This window comes from Piliocolobus tephrosceles, chromosome 6, assembly GCF_002776525.5.
Source record: "Piliocolobus tephrosceles isolate RC106 chromosome 6, ASM277652v3, whole genome shotgun sequence".
NCBI lineage: Eukaryota > Metazoa > Chordata > Mammalia > Primates > Cercopithecidae > Piliocolobus > Piliocolobus tephrosceles.
The window spans coordinates 26811764-26837365 of NC_045439.1; the positions used below are offsets into that span (position 1 = coordinate 26811764).

At 38.6% G+C, this 25602-nt stretch overlaps 1 protein-coding gene across 8 annotated transcripts in view; it reads right to left on the reverse strand.

Moving 5' to 3' along the window:
* The window catches only part of NRXN3 (neurexin 3), a 1617581-nt gene that overhangs the window by 181126 nt on the left and 1410853 nt on the right, over positions 1-25602 (reverse strand). For all 8 annotated transcript variants that reach the window (XM_023185084.2, XM_023185075.2, XM_023185055.2 and 5 more), the window contains one exon: positions 13501-13672. In XM_023185084.2, the coding sequence (XP_023040852.1) occupies positions 13501-13672 (172 nt within the window). The remainder of the gene's footprint in view (positions 1-13500; positions 13673-25602) is intronic.

Here is a 25602-nt window from a genome sequence, read left to right on the forward strand (position 1 = left end):
CTCGTGATCCACCCGTCTCGGCCTCCCAAAGTGCTGGGATTACAGGCTTGAGCCACCGTGCCCGGCCAAAAAAATATTTCAATAAAATCTTATTTGTTCCAATAAAGAAACATTTCTAAAGTAAAAGCTTAAAAGTTTTGTAGCAAATGATATTTTTCTTTTGTTATAAAAGTGAATTATTTATAGTCAATGCTTGTCAAGGATGCTGTATAACAACTTATATTTTTGTTGTGTATATGCAGTCATTGAAGTCAGAAAGCTCCCAAAACCTAAGTTGTACAGTTTAATATTTACTGGTTACCTACTATGTTTCTTTCCTTCTTAAAAGAGGATTAAGAAAACTGTGACCACTGTTCTTGTACTATAGGGCCACATCTGGCAGTATATACTTTCTATTCTGGTAGTTAGAACTTTGATAACTTAACTGGAGTCAAAACTGAGGTCAGCAAACTGTGAAGGGGCTCCCTATTTTGTAAATAAAAACCCAGTGTGCCTTAGTTTGGCTTTAAAAAAAAAATGTATATATTTAAGGTATATATGCTGTTTTGGTATACTTAATCTTGATATACATATAAACAGTGAAATGACCCTAGTCAAGCAAAGTTACATACATATCATCTCATATAGTGAGCGTTTCTCTCTCTTGCCTTTCTTTCTTCTTTGTGGTATGAATGCCTCAAATCTACTCTCTTGGCAAATTATCAATATATAATACGAATACGATATTATTAAATATAGTCCTTGTGCTGTACATTAGATCTCTAGACTTATTCATCCTTTATAGCCTTGTACAGAAAAAAAAAAAATACTACACGATCTCACTTACATCTGGAATCCAAAAAACAAAAAACAAAACAAAAAAAAATGAAGGAAATACAAAGAAAAAGAAAGTAAAATGGTGCTTACCAGGGGTAGTGGGGAATAGGAGACTGTAGGTCAAAATTTATTTTAAACACTACATGCTTTTAGGCATCTGCACATCTATAAAAACTGATAGCCTGGTCTTGCTGCTTTAATAAATAGAGGATCTAATTCTAAAATCTCTAAAACTCAATAGCATGAAGTGGGCTGAGCCACCTCTCAAGTGGGCTAGTCCATCCTCAGAACATCAGATCAATGGCTTGAGAATGGAATTGAAGCTCAAGCAGGAAGCTCTCAGCAGCAAGATAGGGACAACCAATGCTGAGATAATGAAGGGAATGCTCTCTCAGACTCAGAAGACAGACATATCAGGGAGTGGGTAGGAGAAAAGATCAATGCTAGGCATCAACTGGCATCTTTATGCATAAGGGCTATGAGAACTACGCTAGGGCGGCTAATCATAATTCTCAACTTTAAAAGAAAAGTATGCACTATTTTTTTTTTAGGAGAGAGGGGTATATTTAAATCACCACAGCTACTAAAGAGAAGTAACAGAAGTAAAGAAACAATGCTTTCTGTTTGTCATCTTCAAATCTTGTTCTAGGCAAGGTATGGTAAAATATAAATGAAGCTAGAATGGAATCCGTGTCTTTGGTGTTGAATGAGAAAAATGGTATTTAGCTGTTTTGTTGTCATTTTTAACTACAGGTAAATGGAGTGCCTGTCCCTCTTATGTATTATATCTCTTTCTATCTTTACCCTGAATCAACTTCACCAGTAGGTCTATGTCACCCTACATGGTAGTACTATTCTCTGTCTCTCTAGGGATTTAACTCATCCACTTAGAGATTCTCTTGTTCCCTTTATTCCAAACAGATAAGACAATTCAAAAAATAAAGCTGATGGATTAGTAAAAACTGTAGGCTTCCAAATGCTTTTGAAGCTGTAGGCTTCCAACTATCCGTGATTTCAATCGGGGTCCCCCAACTACACCTAATGGGCAAATGTGACTCATCACAGCTTGTTTTTGTAAAGCAAGTTTCATTAGAATACAGCTGTGCCTATTCATTTATGTATTGTCTATAGTAGGTTTTGCATTATAACAGCAGAGTGGAATAACTGCAACAAAGATCACGCAAATCCTATCATATTTATATTAATAAAATATTGAAGTTTATTAAATATCTAAATATATTTATAACATAGGTTTCCAAAGCCTATGCTACTTGCTATTTGGCCTTTGGGGGAAAAGGTTTGATGATCCCTAATGTAAATAAAGGTATCAGGGTTTCCCTGTCTACATCCAAATGTTGGTTCTGCCACCTACTAGTTGTGCAACACTGGAGTGTGTTACTTAACCACTCAGACTTAGTTTCCTCATCTCTAAAATGGTAATAATAATAGAACCCTTTTCCAGGATGCTATGATGATGCAAAAACAAATAGTGTACCCCAGTCTTACCTGTTATCAATTAATATTGTTACCCTAAAATATTTTATGTAAGGATAGGTTGTAATACCCTCATCCCTTCCTCTGGGATATACAGTTTTCAGTTACTTGGAGGCATTTAGAATGAAGATTTCACCACTGAACTCTGAGAAAAACACATTTCTCTAATGTGATTAAAATGAAAACAAATCTAGTTTAATTAAACATTGAGGCTGGCAATTGTGCATCAGGCAGAAGCACATTTCTAGTAAACATTTAATAATGGGATTACAGAATGTTCTGCATGCACTGGGATGTAGGAAATAATAGTACATTTGCATGTGAATTTATATCTGTCAACCAAGTGAATTTGAGCTCTGTCGATGATGCAAACTGGAGTGCTCCTGGAAGACATTGGAAAAGTGGAGTGGGTAACATGGCGATTAGGGTGTGAGGTCAAAGAAATCTGTGTGGAATCTCAGAGTTGATCCTTGGTGGACAGTGACCACAGCAAATGTGCGCAACCTCCCTGAACCTTGGTTTACTCATCCATAAACGAGGGAGATTAATACTTCTGCCTTGGGGCCACTGGGGAGATGACACTAAGTACAGTAAGATATGATGAATGTCTTTATTTTATTGACTGTGTTGAAGGTATCACAGGTGTACACACATGTCTAAACTCATCAAATTGTGTATATTAAGTATGTGTAGGATTTTTTGCCTATCAATCATCCCTCAATAAAACTGTAAAAAAATTTTTTAAGTAAAAGAAAGAATTCCATGACCATTAATTTCCTCAGTGTGAAAGCCATATGTTGTCATGTCATCTTTCACACTAGATAGGGGAGCATAGCTTATTGGCATTGTTCCAGATAATTCAAGGTCACATCCCAAATTATATTCCACACTAGCCCCTGTCTGGTCTTCAGGCTCCATCAGGCACTTACGTCTGCCCGCTACTGAACTTGGATCTCACCTCAATAGTAGCAAATAGTAGCACCTTCTTTCACTTTGTGGAATTGTAGGTTCAAGATAGTGCAGTGTATGGGAGCTTTGGGTTTGCCTTCCAAGACATACAGGCTTCAGTTCCAGGTATTCATGTGCTAGCTTGACCCTGGGAGAAACTCTAGATTCTCATTTGTAAAATGATGATAACAGTAATATCTATCCCTTAGGGCTACTGCAAAGACTTAATGCAAGAACCCAGTACCCTACCTGGCAATTAATAACTGCTAAATAAAATTTAGGTATTAAAATGTCTTCCTTGGGTACTTGTATTTCTCTTCAACTACACTTGAGGATCCTTGAGGTCAGGAGCTGTGTTTTATTTTTCACCATATACCCATAACCTAGAATGAATTCACATATAAAGTAGATGTGGAACAAATAACAAATATTTGTTGAATAGTGAATGAAGGTGAATGAATAAATGCGTAAAGAAGTGGCTCCACTCAGAGCTGCCCCGGTGATGAGGATAGGGGAATCCCTCTACTACGTTAAAGGCAACGGCAGTTAGTAAAAAGGCTTTTACAGTGTTTCTGCCATTTGAAAGTGCAATATAATTTTTTTGCTAGCCCATAATCAATTCACTTCTATTGTTTGATATACATTTCACTTCAGCATTTAACTTCTGTTGAATTGACATTTGCTACTTATCAACTTTGTCCCTAAGTCTTCTTATGCAGTACTATATATCTACCTTTGGCACTTAGTAAACTATGCCATCAAGACCAACACAGAGCATCAGGGACTTACTGAAAGGCTATTAAAAGTACCATGTGGAAAAGAAATGCATCCTAAGGAGAAAACTGTAAATTTCACTGGGAATCCAATCAAATTCATGTTAACTCCGTGAACTGAAGACTAAAAGTGCCTCTTTGTCCTTGACTCATTCCCTCCTTCCTCTTCTGACCTCCTTTCCTCTCTCTTCAGCCTGCTGGGATATTGACAGGGATTTTAGAGGAGTGGAAGCTCTTTATCTCTTTGAGATGAGCTGCAATATGATTACAATCGATTGAGTGATTTACAGTATAGAGAACCTTTCATTACCTTCTCTGCTTTACAGAAGTATAAATGACATACTGTATGTGAATATATATTATTATTATTGGATATTTATGTACCACCTTTCTCAAAGAAGCTCAGTGTTCTTTTTAGACTTTAAGTAACTAGAGAGGCTCTGCAACCTTGTGAAAAATGTAAATTGAAGAGACTGGAACTTGGAAACTTTTCCTATAAATAAAACTAAACTAAACTATGCTCTTGCACGGATGGTAGGACACTTGGTGTTCGGCCAGCTCTGGGGCAGAGGAAAAACATTACAGGGTAATTGTATTTTATGGCTGGGATAATAATTCTAAGTTTTCATAATTAAAGACAACTTCTGCAGGCCAGAATTTGTATTTATTAACTGCTTAAACTAGAGCTTCCATGTGACAATAGGGAAAACAAAACTTGTAATTCACTAACCAGCTTTGAAATTATGCAATATTTGATGATTGTTTCAATTCAGAAGAATATATGTTGTCACTGATGCCTCACATAGAGGGAGATGTTATCAATGTTTTTATTTATGTCATACTATTTCAAATAAGTATAATTTAAAAATCCTATAAAGTGTGATGACACTGTATTTCTAATCTTGAAAGTATTATTTCAAGGATATTATTCAATAAAAATAGATTCATTATGGATGGAAATCAAGAAATTCTTCATCTTACATTCCTAGTTAAATCATACCTAGAAGTGACCCTCAAATTTGTAATTATGCATTTTACTGAGTCCCTAGATTATAATATTTATAATATTTAACATACGGCAAAATATGATGTGCTTTCTAATTTTTAAAATTCTAACTTCTTCTTTAAATCCCAAGATAGTCTACTAAAAATGGGGAAAATGTAAACCAGGACCCAGACTCAAATGTGCATCCTATAAAGTCCTACAAAAGGTTTCAGCAAAATTATTCTTTTGCTCAACAGACCTGTAGACCAAAAGCATTGCCCTGTTTACAAGTGAATTATAGATAAACAATACATTTAGTTTATTATTATCTGATGTAAATCCTCACAATTATAAAAAGCTCCTTTGTATATGTTAATTCCTTTATAAATAACCTTGAGCTATGTATTAACTTAATGATTTGGGGGCAAGTTTCTATGTGCCCTGTGTCCATGTGTTCCCACCACCTCAACTGTTTTATATATTTCTATCTGGTCTCTTTGTCTGCTGGGTGGTTTTGTTTGATTTTAGCATTAGTCCAAGCTTCAGTTTGCCTTGAAATGCTTATCAGCTTCTTAGAGACATTTATGGAAGAGAGAAAAAGTATCTAGGTTTGATAGCAGTAATTGTACTTAACTTATAGGATACAAGACTATTTATCTTGTGGCTGGGAATTCACAAAGAAGAAAGGAGGTTTCCTTGATAAAACAAAAATTAAATTAAAAAGAAATACTAAGCACCTTCTTGCCACTCTCTCACGCCCCAAGCAAGACTGTTAAATGGCAAAACAAACCTTCATTTAAAAGTTCTTTCTTTTTTGCATAGATATGGCACTAGAAGGTAAAACAAGATAACAAAAAGAAAGAGGCTGACAAGGCTTCCAGAGGCCACATCGATGATCTAGATAAAGCCAAATGTGTATAGGTGCCCAAGGAAATGCTGACTTCTAGACTGGGCAGAAATTAGAGATTTCACTGGAGGGGAGAATTCTATAATTTAACTTGGGAGAAAAATTCTAAATTGTCAAGATTTGAGTTAAACCCAGAATTTCTAGGAGATGCAACTGTTCCAGGGTGTTTACGAGAATCTAAGGAAGGAGCAGAGTGTGATTAAACGTTAAGACTCTTAAGTCAGATGGTCCTGGGTTGACCAGCATTTCCCAAACTAAGCTACACTCTCATAGACTGTTCCTAATCTTAAAAAATGGGAATAAGATCAACACTGTCCTAATGGGTGGTTTCAAGACTAAGTAGAATACCGCCCATGAAGTGGGGAGTATGTCATAAATGTTCGGCAAATGGCAGCCATCACCACCTGGGTGAGTTTGGCTGAGAGACGGTGAACGGCACGATCTGCCACTTTCTACACCTCTGGGACAGAATGTTTATTCAGTGCACATGTCTCTCACTTTGGAACCATTTCTACTATTGTGGAATTCTCCATGAAGGATAAGAAAGCAAGATGCAAAATCTCTTAGTCTCCTATTTTCACCTTTCATAAGTAAACTTCAGTGTAGAAAGTCTTCTCAAGATTAAAAAAAAAAAAAAAGGTCCTAAAATGTATACAGGTGGTAGATAATCCAGACAAAACACCTGCAGCTACAATTATCATTCATGCAATGCTTTAAGGTATTCAAAGAACTTTCCACTTTCTAAGAGCAATGAACACAATCCCCATTTTATAGGTTATATAACAGGCTTCTTAGGGGCAAGCTTGTTGACAGATTTGCACCATAGCCATACTGTCAGAGCATACAAATATAGCTTAAGAAAGGGTAGTTTGTCATGTGTGTTTAGGAAACATACCACTAGCCAGTACTTTCTTTCTTTTGTGAAGTGTCCTATAGTAATGTCAATCTGAGCATTCACTTGGTTTTAATGGGAGAAAATGCATATATGTGATCATGGAGATCAAAGCATAGAGAAACTGGACAATGGGAACCTTCTCAAGGTCGTGGGCAAGCTGGCAAGTGATAGGGCCAGGGGCCCTTGGTTACACCCAGAAAGTCTGACTCCAAAACTCTTATGCTTTATCATCACCCTCGAATGCCTCTCCAACAGCTGCTTGGATAGGGTGGAGTTGTTATCGCTGTGATTGTATAATATCAGAACTCATTAGATGAGTTCAGAAGGTACATGAAGGTAAATGCCCATCATTTGCATGACAGAAAACACATAAAAGGAAATAAAAGATGATGGTATATTGTAGCCCTGCACTGGCTAATACTAGCCTCTAACCTACAGCCTCATCGTGTTGGAGTGAGGATTGAATGAGAAATGCATTTAAAGCCTTCAGTGCCTGGGACATAATAATTACATAATAAAACAAAAATTTCAGAATCTCCATCATACCAGCCACACAGCTCAATAGCAACCTATGGTTAGTGGCTACCATATTGAATAGTACCGCTAGTCAGTCTGAAAGAAGAAAAAAAGGCATATTTTTTAGCTTCTACATATCAGTGAATGTCAAATTTAGCTACAAAGAGAATCACTTTAGGAGATTTTGTTAGAAAAACAAAAAACAAACAATGTACTCATAGCACTTGGGGATCTTGTTAAAATGCAGATTCTGATTTTGCAGGTATGGGGTGGTGCCTGAGAGTGTGCATTTTTAACAAGCTCCCGGGGGAAGCTGATGCTGCTGATCCATGGACCACACTCCAGAGCAGTTAAATTAGATGACCTGAGACCAGTGCCCAAGCACTGACAAGTTCTTAAACTTCCCAGGGGATTGTCAATTTCAGCCAGGTTGCAGACCATTACTTTACATAAATATGTATATATAAGTGCCTATTGAAAACATCCTTTTAAAACATTTTTGTTAACCAAAGACAAACTGCATAATGTGGAAATTCCCTTGGAAATAGAAACTCACAAACATGTGAATCCTAATTCGTTCCTGACAAATTGAAAAGGATGACTATTTAGCAGTGCGAATATTCAGGATACACTAGTTTGAGTGATTAACTGATACATTTTGTGACTGAATGTCAGAGCAATTTATTTATAAGATGGTTTTAAAATGTTCCTCACAGTGTTCAAACACATTCATTAAGTGAGGCTTTCTCTAGTTTCCCTTATATCTCTGTAGTCCTGAAACCTTGTTCAAATATGGCTTTCCCTCTTGATTGTATTTATACTTCTTATTCCCTCTGCAGGACTCTGCTCTCTCTGTTTTTCCCCCTGTTGAACTGAAAGCAACGCTAGTCCTGAACGGATGAATGAGCAGGTTGATGGGGCTTGTTTTAATGCATGCTTCAAATCTGGCAAGGCCTCAAATGTTTGCAGGCAAAGACATAAAGAAAAGGAAAGAAAACCTCCTGGCTAGGAGTTAATGAAAACCCAAGGCCTGAGAAATTTCAGCATCATGTCAAGTACATAGACTTGTTTTTAATCCTTTAAAGTCTCAATAATTTAGGATGAGATGTGGACCAAAAAAAAAAAAAATCTTTCTTATACCCATGTATACTGTCTAAATTACAAAAACATGATGAGCATTTACAACAAAATATATTGCAAACTTTCTCTAAGTCAGTGGCTCTAAAATGGGGGTGATTTTGGTGCCCAGAGGGTATTTGGCACTTGTGGAAACATGATAGTGGCATCCAGGGGATAAAAGTCATGGATGCTGCTAAACATCCTACAATGCGCAAAACAGTAGCCCTCCCCATCCCTTACACACCAACAGCAAAGCTGTGTCCAGTCCCAAATGTCAATAGGTTGAAAGACCTTACTAACTAGACTACTCCAGGCAGAGATTTCCATTTGGGAATATGTTTTTACAAGAAGAAATACTGTCATTATTAGTAAAACCATGGCTCTGAGCAATAGGAAAGTGAGCAGAAAGTTTGAAGTTGTGCAGAGGATCAGGATAGAAAAGTGTTGGCTCTGCTACTTAAGCTGTGTGACACTGGGAAATTTATTTAGCCTTTCAGAGCCTTAATAATGTAACCTTAAAATGGGTATGGCAGGAGTAATAATACCAAACCCTGTCCTTCACAGGATGGAGAGAGGCTCAAATGTAATAATGTATATGAAGGTATTTTGATCATCAGTAAGTACTATAATGTTTTCTCTTTCAATCCCTATAAAAACAAGGTTCCATGGAATTTGACAAACTCAAATTAAAGAGAGTTTTCTAATGTAGTCGCTCCCTTGAAAGGGAGCGACTTTTACCTCTTTTTCATGTTCTAAGTTGGATGGTCAAATAGGATTTAAACGTAGGTCATTCGTGTGCATTTTAAAGACTGAAGAAGAGGAATTCTGTGAAGAGCACTTCAGCTGAGTTGGTATGCAATATCAAGAAAAAAGCTACTTGAGACCCTGCTCTCCTCAGCACCCCCTGGCATGCAAAGATTGAAGCTGCATATCATCTGCATTTCCCAGGAAGCCTAGATAGGACTGGAAAAGCCTTTACTGGACCATGCTCTGGGGTCTTACAGCAGTGACAGTACCACCGGCCACCCACTCACAGCAGAGAGAAGATATTGAACAATCCCAGTCAGCTCAGCCTTCCAGGAGGCCTAGAGCTGTGGCTAAAATTAATTCCTCATACTCAAGTCACCTTTCACCTCCCCTCCCTTGTTCCTACCACCGCATTGTATAGGGACAACAATCAGAGACTTTATAAGGGACATTTGTCAGTGCCTGGATGATAGCTCCGGGCTGATCCTTCTTTTATTTCACTCTCCTGTTTCTTAGCTTTTCTATTTTCAGGTTCAAAGAAAGAAGTTGCTTTTGAGTTCTATCTCCCAGAATTTAGTGATATAAGATTCGGATTGCTATAGAACTATTTTCATTCTGTATCCTCCCTGATTCACAAAGAGCCAATGCTACATGCCCTGTGCCCAGCTGGGTTCTAAATATTTCACGGTGGGATGTTTCAGTAGAGCCCCATAAATGCCCATGAGAAGATTGTGGACATGACCCATTCATCCTGGTGCACAGCTGACTCATTCAGACCTGGTAGGCAGGAACAATTCCCCGAGAGCATGGTCTCCGAGTAAGATAACTTACGTAAATCTTCCATAGGAGCTACTCTGTATGTCTTCAATGTTTAAACATTAGTAATAAGTGGGTAGTGAGACTAAACCCTTGATGATTTCTAAACCTACTATTATCGATTAGAATGACTTTGGAAAACAAGAGGACACATTTTTGTAGAAACTGTGTCAAGACTGCCTCGCCAGGTTGATGGCTTGGTTGTTTGATGGCCAGACACCGGGCATTTTGATCTTATGATTTAAAATAAATTAAACATTGCCAGATTGTTCTCATGATATTTTAAATTATTAATAGTTAAATTGATCCTTTTAATAGCACAGGGAAGCAGACAGGAGAGAAAATAAGGTATCCAAGGCTCAAAAAAGTGAGCTGCTCCTAGGAAGTCTTGGCATAGCGGAACATAAAACTCAATCTAGTATATCACACAACTTTTTAATCGAGGCAGCGAGGTAAGGGGATAGCTCCTTTAAATACTCGGTATTCTTTCAACTGCTTCATGGGAGCACATTGCCATTGTTGTAAGGAGGACAACTTGGGATCACTGGTGCCAATAAAACTTTTAAATGAGAATTTTGAACTCCACACCTCACAATAACCACCTTTATGTGATCATTGGAAGTGACCTTTGAGATATGACACTTCTTTAAAGAAAGAAATAAATCTAAGATGACACAAGAAGAAAAAATGCTCATTTCTAGCTATGCATTTTTCAGAACATCCCCCAATTCTCTGGGGGAGCAATAGTGAAAATTGTGCCCAATTGGAGACAGAAAAATCTGGTCCTAGTTCTTCCTTCACTTGCTATGTGACCTTAGGAAGGACATAGCACCTCCTTGGGTCTCTGTTTTTATTTCAAATGGAGAATAAAAAGCATCTACCCTATCCAATTTATAGGGCATTTTACGTCAAAATGAAGAAATCTGTATTCAAAAATATGTCCTAATTTAAAATGCTAGCCAAATGTTTGGTAAATCTCACAGCTAACATTTATTGAGGATTGATTTAATTGTCCCAGCATTACACATGTAGCCAACTCACTTAATCTTCACATTTACCAGGTATTATCATTACCCTGGTTATCCAGACTAGGAAACAGGCTCAAGGAGAAGAATGAACATCTTCTTAAAGAACAACAAAACAGAGAAAGTACAAAATGAGAATTTGGGAAGAAAGAATCTAATATATTTTGAAAGCATTACAGAAGTCATCAGAGGAGAAAAATAAAACCTCCTAGAAATTCTTACACTTATTTTATGGTTCAGTGTTACTGTATTTTGAATTACATGTGGGGAGAGGCACCAAATATTTCAATGCTTAGGACATTTCAAGGTCTTAATCCAACTGCCTTAGACTCACAGGTGATGAAACCAAGATCCCAACTCTAGCCAGTTGACTCCAAGGCCCATACTTAGAAATGCTATACTGTACCCTGTCCTGTAATAACAACACGTATTGTTACTAAATAAGGGTTTCCAACTATAATAATAGTTTTCAGGAGGAAGCTTTGCTATTAAAGAAAGGTTTATTCTGTTTTGAAAACATATAGGAAGCAACCCATAATTTGGAACTAAAGACACAAAAAGATAGGCGCACAGCAAGAGTCTCCGGTTTTCTTAACATAGCTGTGGCTTTAAAATGACCACTAAAGAGCCTTCTCATTGCTGGCAGCAAACTTGTAGATTCTATATTGGCTCAAGGCAAGTGGTTAACATCAATTTAGAAATCTTTGAAATTCCTAACAGAAACACAACAAACCCTTCAGCAGCGCTAGCGAGGCCAAGGATAACACATACGGAGAGAGAGACTGATTTTTTTCTATGAGCCTATGAACAGCTTTTAAGATTTGGGCTGTTTTTATTCCCTTCGCCCTCTCCCCCATCCATCAGGGATTAAGGAAGAAGCATTTAAAAATTAAGTCTATTAGTGTATAGTGAATTTGAATCATAAAAATTCATAGAAGCTGTTAATAAATTTGGCTTTCTTCAAATACTCAAAGATAACTTCATAAGGGCATTTTGTGCCTTAATCTAAGAAATTCTGAGACCCCCAGCAATGGCTGATCTAAGAAGTTCTGTGACCACCGCCCCCCGCCCCCGGCAATGGCTGAGCTGACTGTTTTATGGAAACTGAGATGGCAAATTAATAGTGGGTGGAGCTTTTTGCCTCAGTACCTTGGGGGTCTTGCATGCTGTTTCCAGATGCTCTTACAATTCTTAAAAAGATATAGCCGGGCTCTAGCTATTAGGGAACAACCCAACAGTGCAGATACTTCTGCTAGGCTTTTAAAGAAGAAAATTAATGCTGAGTTAGGTGTGGAGATACAATCACAGCCTTCAAGCCATTCAAAAGTCTTGGCCTACAAATAGGCAAATTTACTTTGTATATTTCTCACAAGCATAACCATGATTAGCTAATGGCTTTTAGATGTGTGAAAATGTGCTTCAGACTTCCCTGTTATTGTGCCCATCTCACTGTAACGGAAGTTAGAGACAAGTGGTGAGAACATTGTGGGGAGTTTGGTGTGTAGGATAGAGAGTTGCACATCACTTCATGCCCACATTAGTGAGAAGTGCAATATTCTGACTATTCTCTTGCATCCATCAGGTGACCGTGCAATTGTGGAGCAACGGCCCTTTGCTGAAGGGTTGTCCCTTCCATTCCTGGCACTTTTATGATCAGCACTCAGGACTTTTCCTGGGAGAAGTGAGAGGCAAGAGGGAAAGCTGAGGGATCATTTGAATGATCTCTTTTAAGCAAGGCAACCTCTTCTCTCATTGTCCTTGATCCAGCCATCTGGCTCTGGGAATTTGTTGCTGAATGTTTCTTGACTGTAAAATTTAAACAGATGATTAACCCCTTTTCCTGCCACACCAGCATGCTTGCTATTAAAATGACTACTAGGACCACCCTTTGAATATCAAGACAGCTTAGGGTAAGTGAGAAAACAAAAACTAGCAAAGTCCACCAAATGAATACGAATCCACCCTTAAGTTTTTCTCTCACTGTTACCATGACTTGATCTGTGTCTTCAAGTTCAGTAAATGTCTTTTCAGAGTCTCTGTGTGGCATCTGCACCTTCAACTGCACCCAACTAAATGGCACCACAAAGTCTGAGTCTCAAATGGAGCATCTTATGATTATCGACACTAGCTCATGATAGAGATGATCCTTCCCTTCACTGCTCCTCATCTACAGGCCCTGCAAAATCTACAGTAACTGTCTTTGGTATGAGCCAGTCAGGCTGTATCAGTCAAAGGTTGACAAAAAGTGTCCAGTGCATAGTTGGTAAAGTCTCCAGAAGCTCCCTATACTGGATCAAGTCCTAAAGAGATAACTTATCTTCTCATACAAAAAAAAAAATCATGAATGCGTACTTCACTCAGTGTTTTAGAATTTGGTGATAGTCATGAGAAAAATCACCACTGAAAAGTGAGAATGGGAGCGTCAAAAAGAGTAGGACCATTGAGCGAACAACATGTACCTGTAGGATAATGTTCATTCACTGGCCAGTTGTCCACTTGCAGCGTGGCATTGCCGCCATTCCTGGTGAAGCGTACCACATGGTATTTGCCATCATTTACAGGGGTTCTTTCCTCTTTGATGGAGATGTCAACTGTGCCAATATTGAAGACAACTCCAATTTTCCCCTGTTCCTATAATAAAGAAACACAAAAGGCATAGTTATCACCAACCACGAAGTTATCTCCCTTTAAACTTGATTCTCCAACCAGCAATAAACCTGTAGGTGCCCAGAGGGAGCTGTCAGCATGAAGATAATAATAGTATTCTATATTTCTCCATGAGTTTTCATCCTGAACATAAAAACCAATGGCATAAACCACCCAAATTTCTCTCACAGGCTGTACTGCACAGGTTACATCATTCAATTCCCCTCAATGCATATCAGGCCTGGAACTACCTAGTAGCTATGCCATGACAATGCAAAGTTTATTTCTGTGAGATGAATTAGGCCTGTTTACTAAGAGAGGACAGTAAGACACCAGACCTTAAATCATTTATTAATTCAGATTTACAATTAAAGTAGAAATATGTATGAACTTGTCAGCATAGTTTCATGCAATCAAGGCAAAGGGAAAGGGTACAGAATGGTTAGGAGCCAATGTCAGAGGAGCTGGATATATGTATATACACACACACACGCACATATACACGCACATAAATGTTCTGCAGTTCCAAACCACATAGAAAAGGTAACCCCAATAGAGGCTAGTGAAACTGACCTAGAATTTTCAGAATTAGGTAGCTGCCATGCTTCCCATACTTGTAGCCCTACTCCTCAGATTAATCCAAAGAGACATATATTCAAGACCAGAGCTTATGCAACACAGCAGAAGAGAACCTCTGTGGCCACTAAAGACTTGTCAGAAGGGAAATTGCAATGAACTTGATACGAGTAACACTATGACAATGAAGAAAACATATGGTTTGGATGTGTCCCCACCCAAATCTCATGTTCAGTTGTAATCCCCGGTGTTGGAGATGAGGCCTGGTGGGAGGTGATTAGATCCTGGAGACAATTTCTCATGAATGTTTTAGTACCATTCCCTTGGTCCTGTTCTTGTGATAGTGAGTTCTTATGAGATCTGGTTGTTTAAAGTGTGTGGCAACTTCCCTGTGTCTCTCTTGTTCCTGCTCCTGTCATGTGAGACTCCTCCTCCCCTATTTACCATGATTGGAAGCTCCCTGAGGCCTCCCCTGAAGTAGATGCTGCTATGCTTCCTATACATCCTGCCGAACTGTGAGCCAATTAAAAACTCTTTTCTTTATAAAGTACTCATTCTCAGGTATTTCTTTATAGCAATGTGAGAATGGACTAATACAGATAATAATGATGCAAATTGTGATGGTAGTGGTGATATCACCAACCTCCTGGGAAGTGCACTAAAACACGAAGCATACATAATAATGCTATTAAAACTCTGACTCTTCTCTAATAATTCATTATGACTAAAAGCTGGAAATAGTATTCATAATGAGACATGAAATAAATGTAACCTTACTGTTCAAATATAATCAGCCTCTTTTAAGCTCTTGGAAAGCCATTATAGCATTGCAGGGTGTTGGAGGCATGTGTAAGGAGAGAAGGGAGACATCTTGCTCAATTTCTCTAGTTTTCCAAATTATTGGCAGTATGTTGGGCATTCAAGGATAATAAAATTTAGTAGTTTAGCATGGCTGTGGAGGTCTGGAAAGCAAACACATCCTTCTTCACATGGCAGCAGGAAGGAGAAGTGCTGAGCAAAAGAGGAAAACCCCCTCATAAAACCATCAGATGTCATGAGAACTCACTCACTATCATGAGAACAACATGGAGGTAACTGCCCCTATGAGTCAATTACCTCCCACCGGGTCCCTCCCACAACACATTGGAATTATGGGAACTACAATTCAAGATGAGATTTGGGTGGGGACACAGCCAAACCGTATCAGTAGTAATTCTGACATTCTATAAGACTGATTCACAGTATTAGTTCATGATCCTTTGTTATCGTCTATTTTTTTATTCAAGAAGAAGAAGGAGAAAGAAGAGAAGGAGAAAAACCAGGAGGAGGAGGAAGAGAAAAAGAAGAATGTGAGAAAAGAAGTCCAGAATCCATATAAATCAAGATATAGAAAAGAGTTTCACTGAAGCTCAGCTTTAGTCATTTATTTTACTCATTCATTCATGTATTCATTAAATAAATACAAAATTTATTAAGCACCTACTACACTTAAAGTCAACAAATTAAGTGTTCTGGAGGGAGGGACCCTGGTTTCCATATATAGTTTGGTACACTTCACTTATTTTCCCAAAATGCAGGCTTTCTTCAAGTTTCCATTTATCTCTTAGTATGTCAATTCATCTTGTATCCAATAAAAGAATGGACAAGTCACCAACGAGTCTTGACCTTAGAAGTGAGGAATATAGAATGATCAACCAACCAAAGCAGGCTGTGAGCATTTAAGGATGCAGAGATACAGGGTGGACTGCAGTATTTCCTTCGTGCCCTGATTACATAGTATAGAATAAAAAATGATGTCTGCAATTCCCATGTTCTGTTCTCTGGGAAAAGAGTTCCAGGTACCTCCCAAAATTGTGACTACACACACTCATGATTTCATAAATCTGTTTGTTGAAACCACTATCTACATCTCTGCACTAGGGAAAGCACCTAGCTTTAAAATATGATGCATGGATAAATGAACCTGCTTATGGGTTATTTTTGTGCTTTTCATGCCCATAATTAATACTATTACCCATTTTATTCTCTCTTCTTATTTCTCAAGGAATTCAGAAATGCCAATGTGACTTTTCTGCTTTCTCTTGGAGAACTGGTATTCTATTTCTAAGGGCATGTGTGTGTCACTGCCCACTACCCTCATGCCTAAATAAGCAAGGCTGTAATAATGTGAGCCATAACCTGCTTAGCAGAATGGAAGTACTAGAGGAGTTAAGAAACCATAACTGCAGACACCATTACTCCTCTGCCCACCCCACAGATGTGGGCTGTTTATTGCACCACTGTTCTTCAGTGAGAAACCAGTACATAAATCCTGGATGTATGGAAAGGACTGCTGGTGATTCAATTCACCCCTACATCACTAATTAATCATGGATGGAAAACAGTTTTAGGGGAAGCATGGAGACCTTTAAACCAGCATTCTGTAGCTTTTCAGCGACAGCAGTGGCAAAGTATGATTCTGGCTCAGTGAATTGGCTGATCAGCAAGATATATTCTTGGGCAGATTTTCTGCAAGATCCATATTAGATTCAGGAAAAGAAAAGATTTAATCTTTGCCAGAATAAATATTTGGTCCTTATCTTAGGTGCCACACATTTGCCATTGTAATCACTGTTTCCGGGAGATCTTCTTAATCCTGTTAGCTCACTGCCAAAGTCAGTGGAGACCCTTCCCCGGGTGTTTCATTTTGTTTCCCACAGTGGTAAATGTGGCTGTGCTAGACCTCAGATGTGGTCTCTCTATTTGCAGTAATACAATTTCATTACTGCAACCTCCTTGTCATTTGTCATGGGACCACAGTGGCATTATAATCTGTGGCTAACTGCTTTGTTTCAGTGCATTAGAAGTCACGGAAGCCTTATGGCAAATACCCACAGAGTTGCCCAGGCTTGAATCTATCATGCTCAGCTGCCGTGCAAATCAACTCTGCTGGCTCGTGTGTCTAGAAAAGAGAAGATGTGAGGGAACAAAAGCATTGGCTTTGGTGTCAGACCTGACTGACCTTGGGCAAATTACTTGATTTTTCTGAAGCCATTTCTTGATAACACACTATAGGGACAGGATACCAGCATTATGGACTTCATAGGGCTGTTGTAAAGATGATATAATATGATGAACATGACGGTACTTTATAAGTAATAAAACATTACATCATAAATATATGAGATAAAACAGAGCAGGAGAAGGAACCACCCAATCATTTGATCAGATGTAACACTCTGATTTTTGGAGAAATTAATTGGTTCACTAGAATAAATGTTCAAATAACAGCAATGGCTCTTAAAGCTATATGACCCTGGTCTGGTTATTTTACTTCTGATTTCTCTTTCCTGAAGGGATGTGTGGAGGGAAAGAGGGGCCAGTTGTTACCTCTGAAGCTTGCTGTGAGGGTTATAGGAGATCACAGATATGTGAAGCACCTGGCATGTCGCTGTGGATAATTTTGGATCCACAAAAATGTCAGTCTTCTTTCAGCTCATTAGTGTAATTGAAAGTCGTGTCATGAGCTAAGGCCTAGTTGGCTTGGTGGGCACTGTCATCAAGACATATTGTGAAAATAAATGTAAATTTTAGCAAACAGAACATATATCCAAAAAATTTATGCAGGGTTGATTTCCTATCACAATTTGGTAGTTGCTATCTCTCTACATTCTTTGTAACCAAATATTATAAGCCTCTCTAAGAAATGCAAAATGTAGCTGCAAAAACAGCATGACTATAAATTTTAATAACTCCACAGTCATCACCACTAAAGTTGCTACCAAGACAATTGCTTCAATCTATATTCTTCCTTGATATTAAAAACAAAGACAAGTGGTAAATCAGAAGACATTACCAAAGAATCCTCAAGTGCATTCAGGAAAAAAGCTGAACAGTATGGAAACCAGCTGTCTTTAAATAGCCAGTAAGTCACCCTTCATCAATAGTAACTGTTTATGAGCTTACCTGGCTCCCCAAATTAGTCCAGCTTCAGCTTCCCTATCCTCAATCAATCAGTCACATTGCAGTTATTGTTGCTGAGGTGACCCAAGAGACGCTACCGACACCAGGGTCAGATTTCCAGGAGCAGAAATGCTCAGGGGCAAGAAGAATTCTCAGGAATAAAGATGTCCCTGAAGGCTATTTTCATTCACTCCAGACTACCCCTGGGGAAGACGGAAGGCACCATCCGCTATTTTAGAAAACTGCAGCTGACAGAAACAGAACTGGGATTCTCAAATGTATGCCAGGGATATGGGCAATGGAAGCAGGTCTCAGTGTCTTAACTGCTAGGCTTCCCACCGAATTTGTTAGTTCAGTGCTAGGCAAGAACACAAGGAAGACAGTATGTAAATATGTAATGCCTCCTGTGGGCCAGGCACAGCAAGGTCTTCCATATCTATTTCAAAGTCTGGTTCCTAGTAAAGAAATTAATGAGTGGCACTGTTTACCACATTTTCCCTGTTCTCCTCCATTATAGGGTTGTAGTAAGAGAGGCCTTTTGGGTCTCCTTGTGATGGGTTGGGCCAAGAGAACAGTGTTAACTAATAAATTGAGTATCATTCCTGAGCCATGCATTGAATTGCTAGTGTGAGACCCACCAGAGTTCTCCTATTTGTTGTCAACCATTGCACCCAGCAAACTCCTGGTCGTGGCTTCTTTGTCATTCTGGGTCATCGAGTGAGGATGGCAATAAGCCAGCTTGCTATGGACATGGGAGATGGCTGAGAAACAAAGCTTGGTTGCTTTCTAGCACCAAGTGTCTGAGGCTTTTGTCACTGCAACATAAACCAGACCAAATGGACAGAATAGGTGCTCAGGAAATACTTTTATAATAGAATTATGTTCAAATTCTTATGATTAACAGAGAATTCACACAATAAGAGACTTACTGAAAAATAGAATCCAGGTCTGACTCTAAAATCCATGCATTTTCCACAGTCACAGCTTTCACATATTACAATTGAGTTATTTCTATAACAGAAATATATGTGTTACGTATGACATATTTTATGTATGCCTAACTTAACTGTCTACTTAGCCTAATTGTGAGTGTTTTAAATGTAAGTATCCTAACATGAGCTCAGTAAATGTTTGTTAAATTAATGGATATGTGATTCAACGAATAATGAATTAGAATGTGTGGTTGTGATTTTAAAAAATAAGAATCTTTTTTGTACCATGAGAGACCAAATATGATTTCAGTATTATAGGATAAAATAAATAATTGCTACTATATTCATATTTTATACAATAAATCTTAGGTAAAACAAACATCTCACTATGCTTTATAAATGTTTCTGTAAAGTACAAAAAGATGAGGTACAGCTTACTTGAGTTATCAGACAATTTTAACTTTGACTAACAAAGGCTTTTATTGAAGTTCTTTAGAATAAAACACTGAATTCAGTAGAACATAATTTGAGCCCTTTTTGTGGCTATTAACTGTCTTTCAGTGAAGATCATTAGTCTCTACTCTTTCAATATTATGATCTTCTTGTTCTACGCTCTGGTCAATTGTTGGTTTATAAGCACAGAGTAAGCCCTTCATTATTAAGGTATTTCAAGAGAGGTAAGAGACCAGGTCTCTCCACTGAAAAATCTAAAACAGAGAAGATGCCTTTCAGGAATCACTCGAACTGACAAGACCACAGCTGCAGAGCTTGAAGATATTTCGAGCTCCATGATCACCTCATGACAATGACCTGGTCCCGTCCCCTTGAGAAGCTGAAGTGTGGCTGTGGCAGGAAAAGCAGGGGAGAGGAAAACGTCTACTTTGTGTTCTAGAAGAATGTGACATTTTGAATCAAAAGGATTGGGACCAATTGAGGCTCTACATTATTTTTTCTGTATGATCTTAAGCAGGTCCCTCAACTATCCACCGCTCAAGCTTTGTCTAGAAAAATGACAGGAAGACAATAGCAATAATAATAATTGTGTTAAATAATACTTATTAAGAGAAATAAAATCTTGGCAAATTCTGAAGGCATCTACAAACAATTACAGAAAATATGTTAATGATTGGTTTGGAGATGGCGATAATAGTGATGCTAGATGAGAAATAGTACTAATATGGATGACAGGTGAGTCAGAGGCATTTGCATACTCCCTATAGGATACTGCTCTATTTACAATGACTGTGTCCCAGTCAAGGTCATCGACTCTGGGATCTGTATACATTGTCCCTAGAAAATTCATATTAAATGGCTTGAAAAGTATTTCTCCTTTTCTAAATCTTTATAGGCCTCAGTGACCTTTGTACCCAACCAGGAAAGTTACACCCACCTCTCCCCTGGCTGCAGTTGTGCTTCACCTGGTGTTTTACTGATGTCTGGTTGCACAAGGTCAGTCAATTAAAGCGGATTAGATCCACAGTCTGAAATGCTAACAGAGGGCCAAGAGAGATAAGCCTGATAAATAGCTCAAGACAGCTCCATTTCTGACTCCAAAAAAAAAACAGAGAGAGAGTAGGGATGACAGCTTAGGACATCAGGAACCATGACCTGAAAAGGGGAGAGGCAAGGAAGGACAAGACAGCTGATGCAAGTAAATAAGATGCAAGTCAAAGCTATCACAGCTCTAAGTCACCAGTCACAATTGGCATCCTGAGTCATCACGTCCTTCAAATCCACTCGGAACATCCACTTCTCATTCACAGACCCCAATGTCATGCTGGCTTATTTGGTAGTTAAGTTTGACTGCAAGGCAAAACTCAAGTTCATTATTTCCATAGGTGCCCCAGCCCTGTGCCAAGACCTGGAGCAGTCTCCTGGCAGGACTCAGGTGACAGCTGGCAGGGCAGTGCCGACTAAAATCCAGTGCAGACTGAACGTCTCCCATAAATGTCGAGATTCCCCACTAAATCTCAACCACAGCTGAGAGGAACCACCCAGTGTCTTCGTAAAGAAACGTTAAGCCCTGTGCCCACACCAACAACATTACAGTCCTTGAAATTAAGAAACACATTTTAACTCATCTGGAATTCTTCAAGAACATTTTATGCCTTACCTATGTGCTTACAAAGTGAGGTTCTAAGACCGCCACCAGCAGCATCACCAGGGGACTCATTAGATAGATATATAAATTGTTGGGTCTAGTGCAAGACCCTCTGAATCAGAAACTCTAGTGTGAGGCCCAGTAACACGTATTTTCACAATAACTTAAGGTGATTCGGATGCTGAAGTTTGGGAACCACTTTCTTACATTAACGTCTTGGTTTACTAAGGCAGTGATTTCAACAGGGATGCCTATCTCCAGCGAGATTTGGCAATGTCTGAAGACATTTTTGGCTGTCACAACTGAAGTGGGGTGCAACTAGAATCTAGTGGGTCAAAGCCACACATCCTGCTAAATATACAATGATACATGACAAAGAAATACCTGGCTCTACTATCAATAGTGCCACTATTGAGAAACTCTGCCCAGGGAGTGCAAAACTTCAGTCACTCAACAAATACCCATACAGCATGTATTGTATGAAAAAAAAAAAAAAAAAAAGTTCTGCACACATTTACATGCACAGTCTAATGTATTCTCCACACAACACTGTCCTGTATGGTACATACGCATGCAAGCAACAGGCACACATGCACATCAGTGCACAGCCACGTGCACGCATGTGTGAATTTTTAAATATTTGATGTAAAATTGTGTTCTAGCAAACAGAACACAAGGTGAGCAATAAGTATGTATCGATAATCTCTCTGACTCTCCTCTACTCTATGTGTCAGTCAAGTGCCCACTTCGCAGGTATAAACTTTGAAATGCATGCTCACAGAGCCAGAGAGTGGCAGGTCTAATATACATGTCCTATGTCATTTTCTCCATATGGTCTTGGTAACCCTCTTCCCTACTGACTGATTGCTGCTAGTCCCTAAGGAAGTCTTTTCGTTCATCTCCTCTGGCAAAATAACATTAGTTGATAGTCCCGACTCTAAATTAGTTACTTTACTATAGACTAGGTCATTTTAGTCAGTTTCCAAGAATATGCACGATTAGCTCTGAACAGGATGCAAAGGAGAAATTTCTTCTCTTAGAAGTAGATATTCTAGGCCAAAAATGAGCAGCTGCTCCTCTATAAATGAGAGATCAGCAAACAGTGAGTAACCCTTCAAGACCTATTCTGCGGTTATGAGGAAACTTTTAGTGATTCTTTAAAGTGCTTTACTATTTACCTAACTTCCAAATGACAGGCTATGTTAGCATTATGGCTTCAAGGTAAATGGACCTACATGAATAATAAACACCAACCAAGAACTCTGTTTTCATAAGTAAGGCATTTTCAGTCAATCCCTCAGATGATAAATTCCCAGTCTAAATTCTGTACTATTCTCTACCTGAAAAATAATTAATATACACATTTCAGAATGGAGAGATTCAGTACTTAGGGTCATCAGATAATACGGTTTAGATTGTGGCAGTTTCTTATGATATGTCTGAGGTATGAATATGCCAAAGTTGGAGGAGATAGACTGGCCTGGAGCAGAGATCAGCTAACTGTGTGCCAAATATAATTGTTCCCTGTTTTTATAAGTAAAGTTTTATTGGGATACAGCTGGACTCATTCATTGATGTATTATCTTTGACTGCTTCCATACTACAACAGCAGACATGAGTAGTTGCAACAGAGATCATGTGGCCTACAAGCCGAAAATATTTACTTTCTGGCCCTTTACAGAAAAAGTTGCTGACCTCTGTTGTGGAACTTTACACAATTTAAGGTCACCCATGATTTTCTTTTTTCAGATTTTAGTCAATAGTTGATGTGCAAGTGGTCAGAATAACTCAAATAGGAGTGGGAGGAGCAAATGAGGAGCCTGTATCATACCTGCTCATTCACCTATTGCAAGAAAGTTCTATAGGTGGCCTTGGACCAAGCTGGTTTGCATCCTTTTCTCACTTGTAGTTCTCAAAAATACTTGTAGAATATGCCAGAAATGTAACATTCTCAGATAAGGAGGACTGGCTGGAAGAGCCAAATCTCTGTTCCAGTTTCTACCAGAACAGGCTATCCTTTAACACTTCAGCTTATTGAGTCATATTGCCCCTGGGGCATAAAACCCAGAGTGGAGTACTTTCCAAGTTTCCTTAGGTGCAGTACATGCACAGGTGGATTCCATTCACCATAGACAGCTTTCCTGAGCCTTGGAGAATGAGCTCAAAATGAATCCCCAGCTTCTGCTGTCCTTTGCTGCCTATATGTAAGTAATAAACCCACTTTATGTGACTTGTGTGTGGAGGTGTTCTCTCTCACTGGGCTCAGGCACATTGGTGACCAGTGTACAATGAACCTGATTCACAATTACTATTTGGCAAATAGAAAAACGTATCTTAGATATTTTCTAATAAGTTATATAAAATAAGATATATAAAAACTCACCCAATTAGGCATAAAGTAATCTATCTTAGGTCCCACTGAGGGTGGTTTATATACTAAAATCAACTCAAAATAACACTGTTTGAAGGAGGTCAGCTGCAGATGCAGAGAAATAAATTAGAGGCTTCTGGCAAAAGATGGTAGTAGCTAGGAATAGTCTGGTAATGGAGGAGATGGAGCAAAGTTATAAGTCATTAAAATTATAATGATATCACATTTCTTTCGGAAAATGTATCTAGTTCGATGGGAGTGAATCAAATACATTTTAAAGGCTTGGGACTCTAAAAGATAGCACACATCACTCTGATGTTAGGATTTGAGTTTATTATATTAGATGGAATGAGAAAAGAGAATAGCATTGCAGCCCAATGAATATATCAGTCTCCAGAGCGCCAATGCATCTGCAAAAGACTTGAGTCACTTGAGTGATAAATGGTGATTAACTGAGCTCTCTCGGTTTACCTGCAAGGGGAATCTACTGTGTCATCATCTTGGGATGAACACACTGAAATAGCGGCTCATTTTTCCTTTCCTAGTTATCGTAAACAAAATGGCCAATAGACTGTAATATATCAGCTGTGCCTGTCTGCACGTAGGGACTCTGGTGTGTGTGTGTCCTGGAGATAGTGTTGCAGTTAGGTATTTCATCCAGGTGATGTTTTATGCTTCTCTTCTTTGTCAACGATCACCACTACAACCTTCTCTCTTGGATAAGATCGGTAATTCCAATTCAAAAGGTGGGTTCTTACTTACCCCCAACCACCATAATAAAAGCAACAGAAATTTTTTAAAAGATGAAATTTAAAAAACTCTAGTACTTTGAAAAAAGACTGGCCTTATGACCTCCATGATAGCATCAAAGCCTCTGTAGGGGAGAATAATCCAGACACCCAAGCAGGAACATGAAAAGGAAAGTGCTTTCCCTCAGCCCTGATGAAATTAGTAAAGGTGACCCCAAGCAGACACTGGAAAACATGTCACAGGGAGCTGACTCATACCTTTTCAAAAGAGTCCACCATACCAGCATTGATAATTATTTCAAAGCTATGTGCTCTTTCGATGGAAGAATTAGAGAACACATCTCCTAATTTTAATTTACTTGAAGTCAGTATCCCTACCAAATTATAAAGTAAGTTTCAGCCAAATGGAGAAATAGAAATGTCCCTGGAACAGCATGAGGTCATTATTCCTCTAAGATATAGCAGGCACTGTAAGCCCTCTGGAAGTCGGTCAGAGCTTCAGATACACAAATTATCCATGGAGTTTATAGTGAACTCATACACAATACGAAGAAGCATTCATTTTATGACATTTAAAAGGCACAAACATTCTTCTCCCTCTTCTCTATGGGTGAGCTAGAATTTTGTTCATTAACATGATGAAGGAAAATGATTTCATTCAAGAGGCTGAGGAACATAATGCTAGAGAAATAAAGAGTTATGTGTATATGTGTTGCCTTGTAAATGTGTGTGTGATTGTGTGTGTTTGTGTTTGAATAAAACCTTAAAACTTACTTGCACAAAAGTTATTTCCTTTGACTCTTTTATTTTCTTTTAGGCAAAGTAATGGTGGCTCAGTAGAATCTAAGCCCCTCTGTGTCCATTGAAGGGCATCCATAATCCAACTGTAATATTGCCCTTAAACAGTGGCAGAACAGTCAGTGGATTCCTGAGTCTTCACTTTCAATAGAAAGCCTCTCAGGAATGTGAATCTACTATAGACCTGACTCAGAACAAACTATGGATTCCAGCATGAATGAAACATCAGAATGATCTAGAGTCAACATTAGCTTTAGGGAATGGAACTGGTCATTAGGGATCACTGATCCCGGAACGACCCAGACACAGGAAAGATACTCTAGTTCTGGCCCAGCCCAAAGCTGAATGAGGTACCCTTTCCTATCTGGAGAAGAGTTTTCCCTGCAGAAGGTCCAGCTTTCCTGGCCAGTGTGCATAGGTGTACAGTGCTGAAAACAATTTTACAC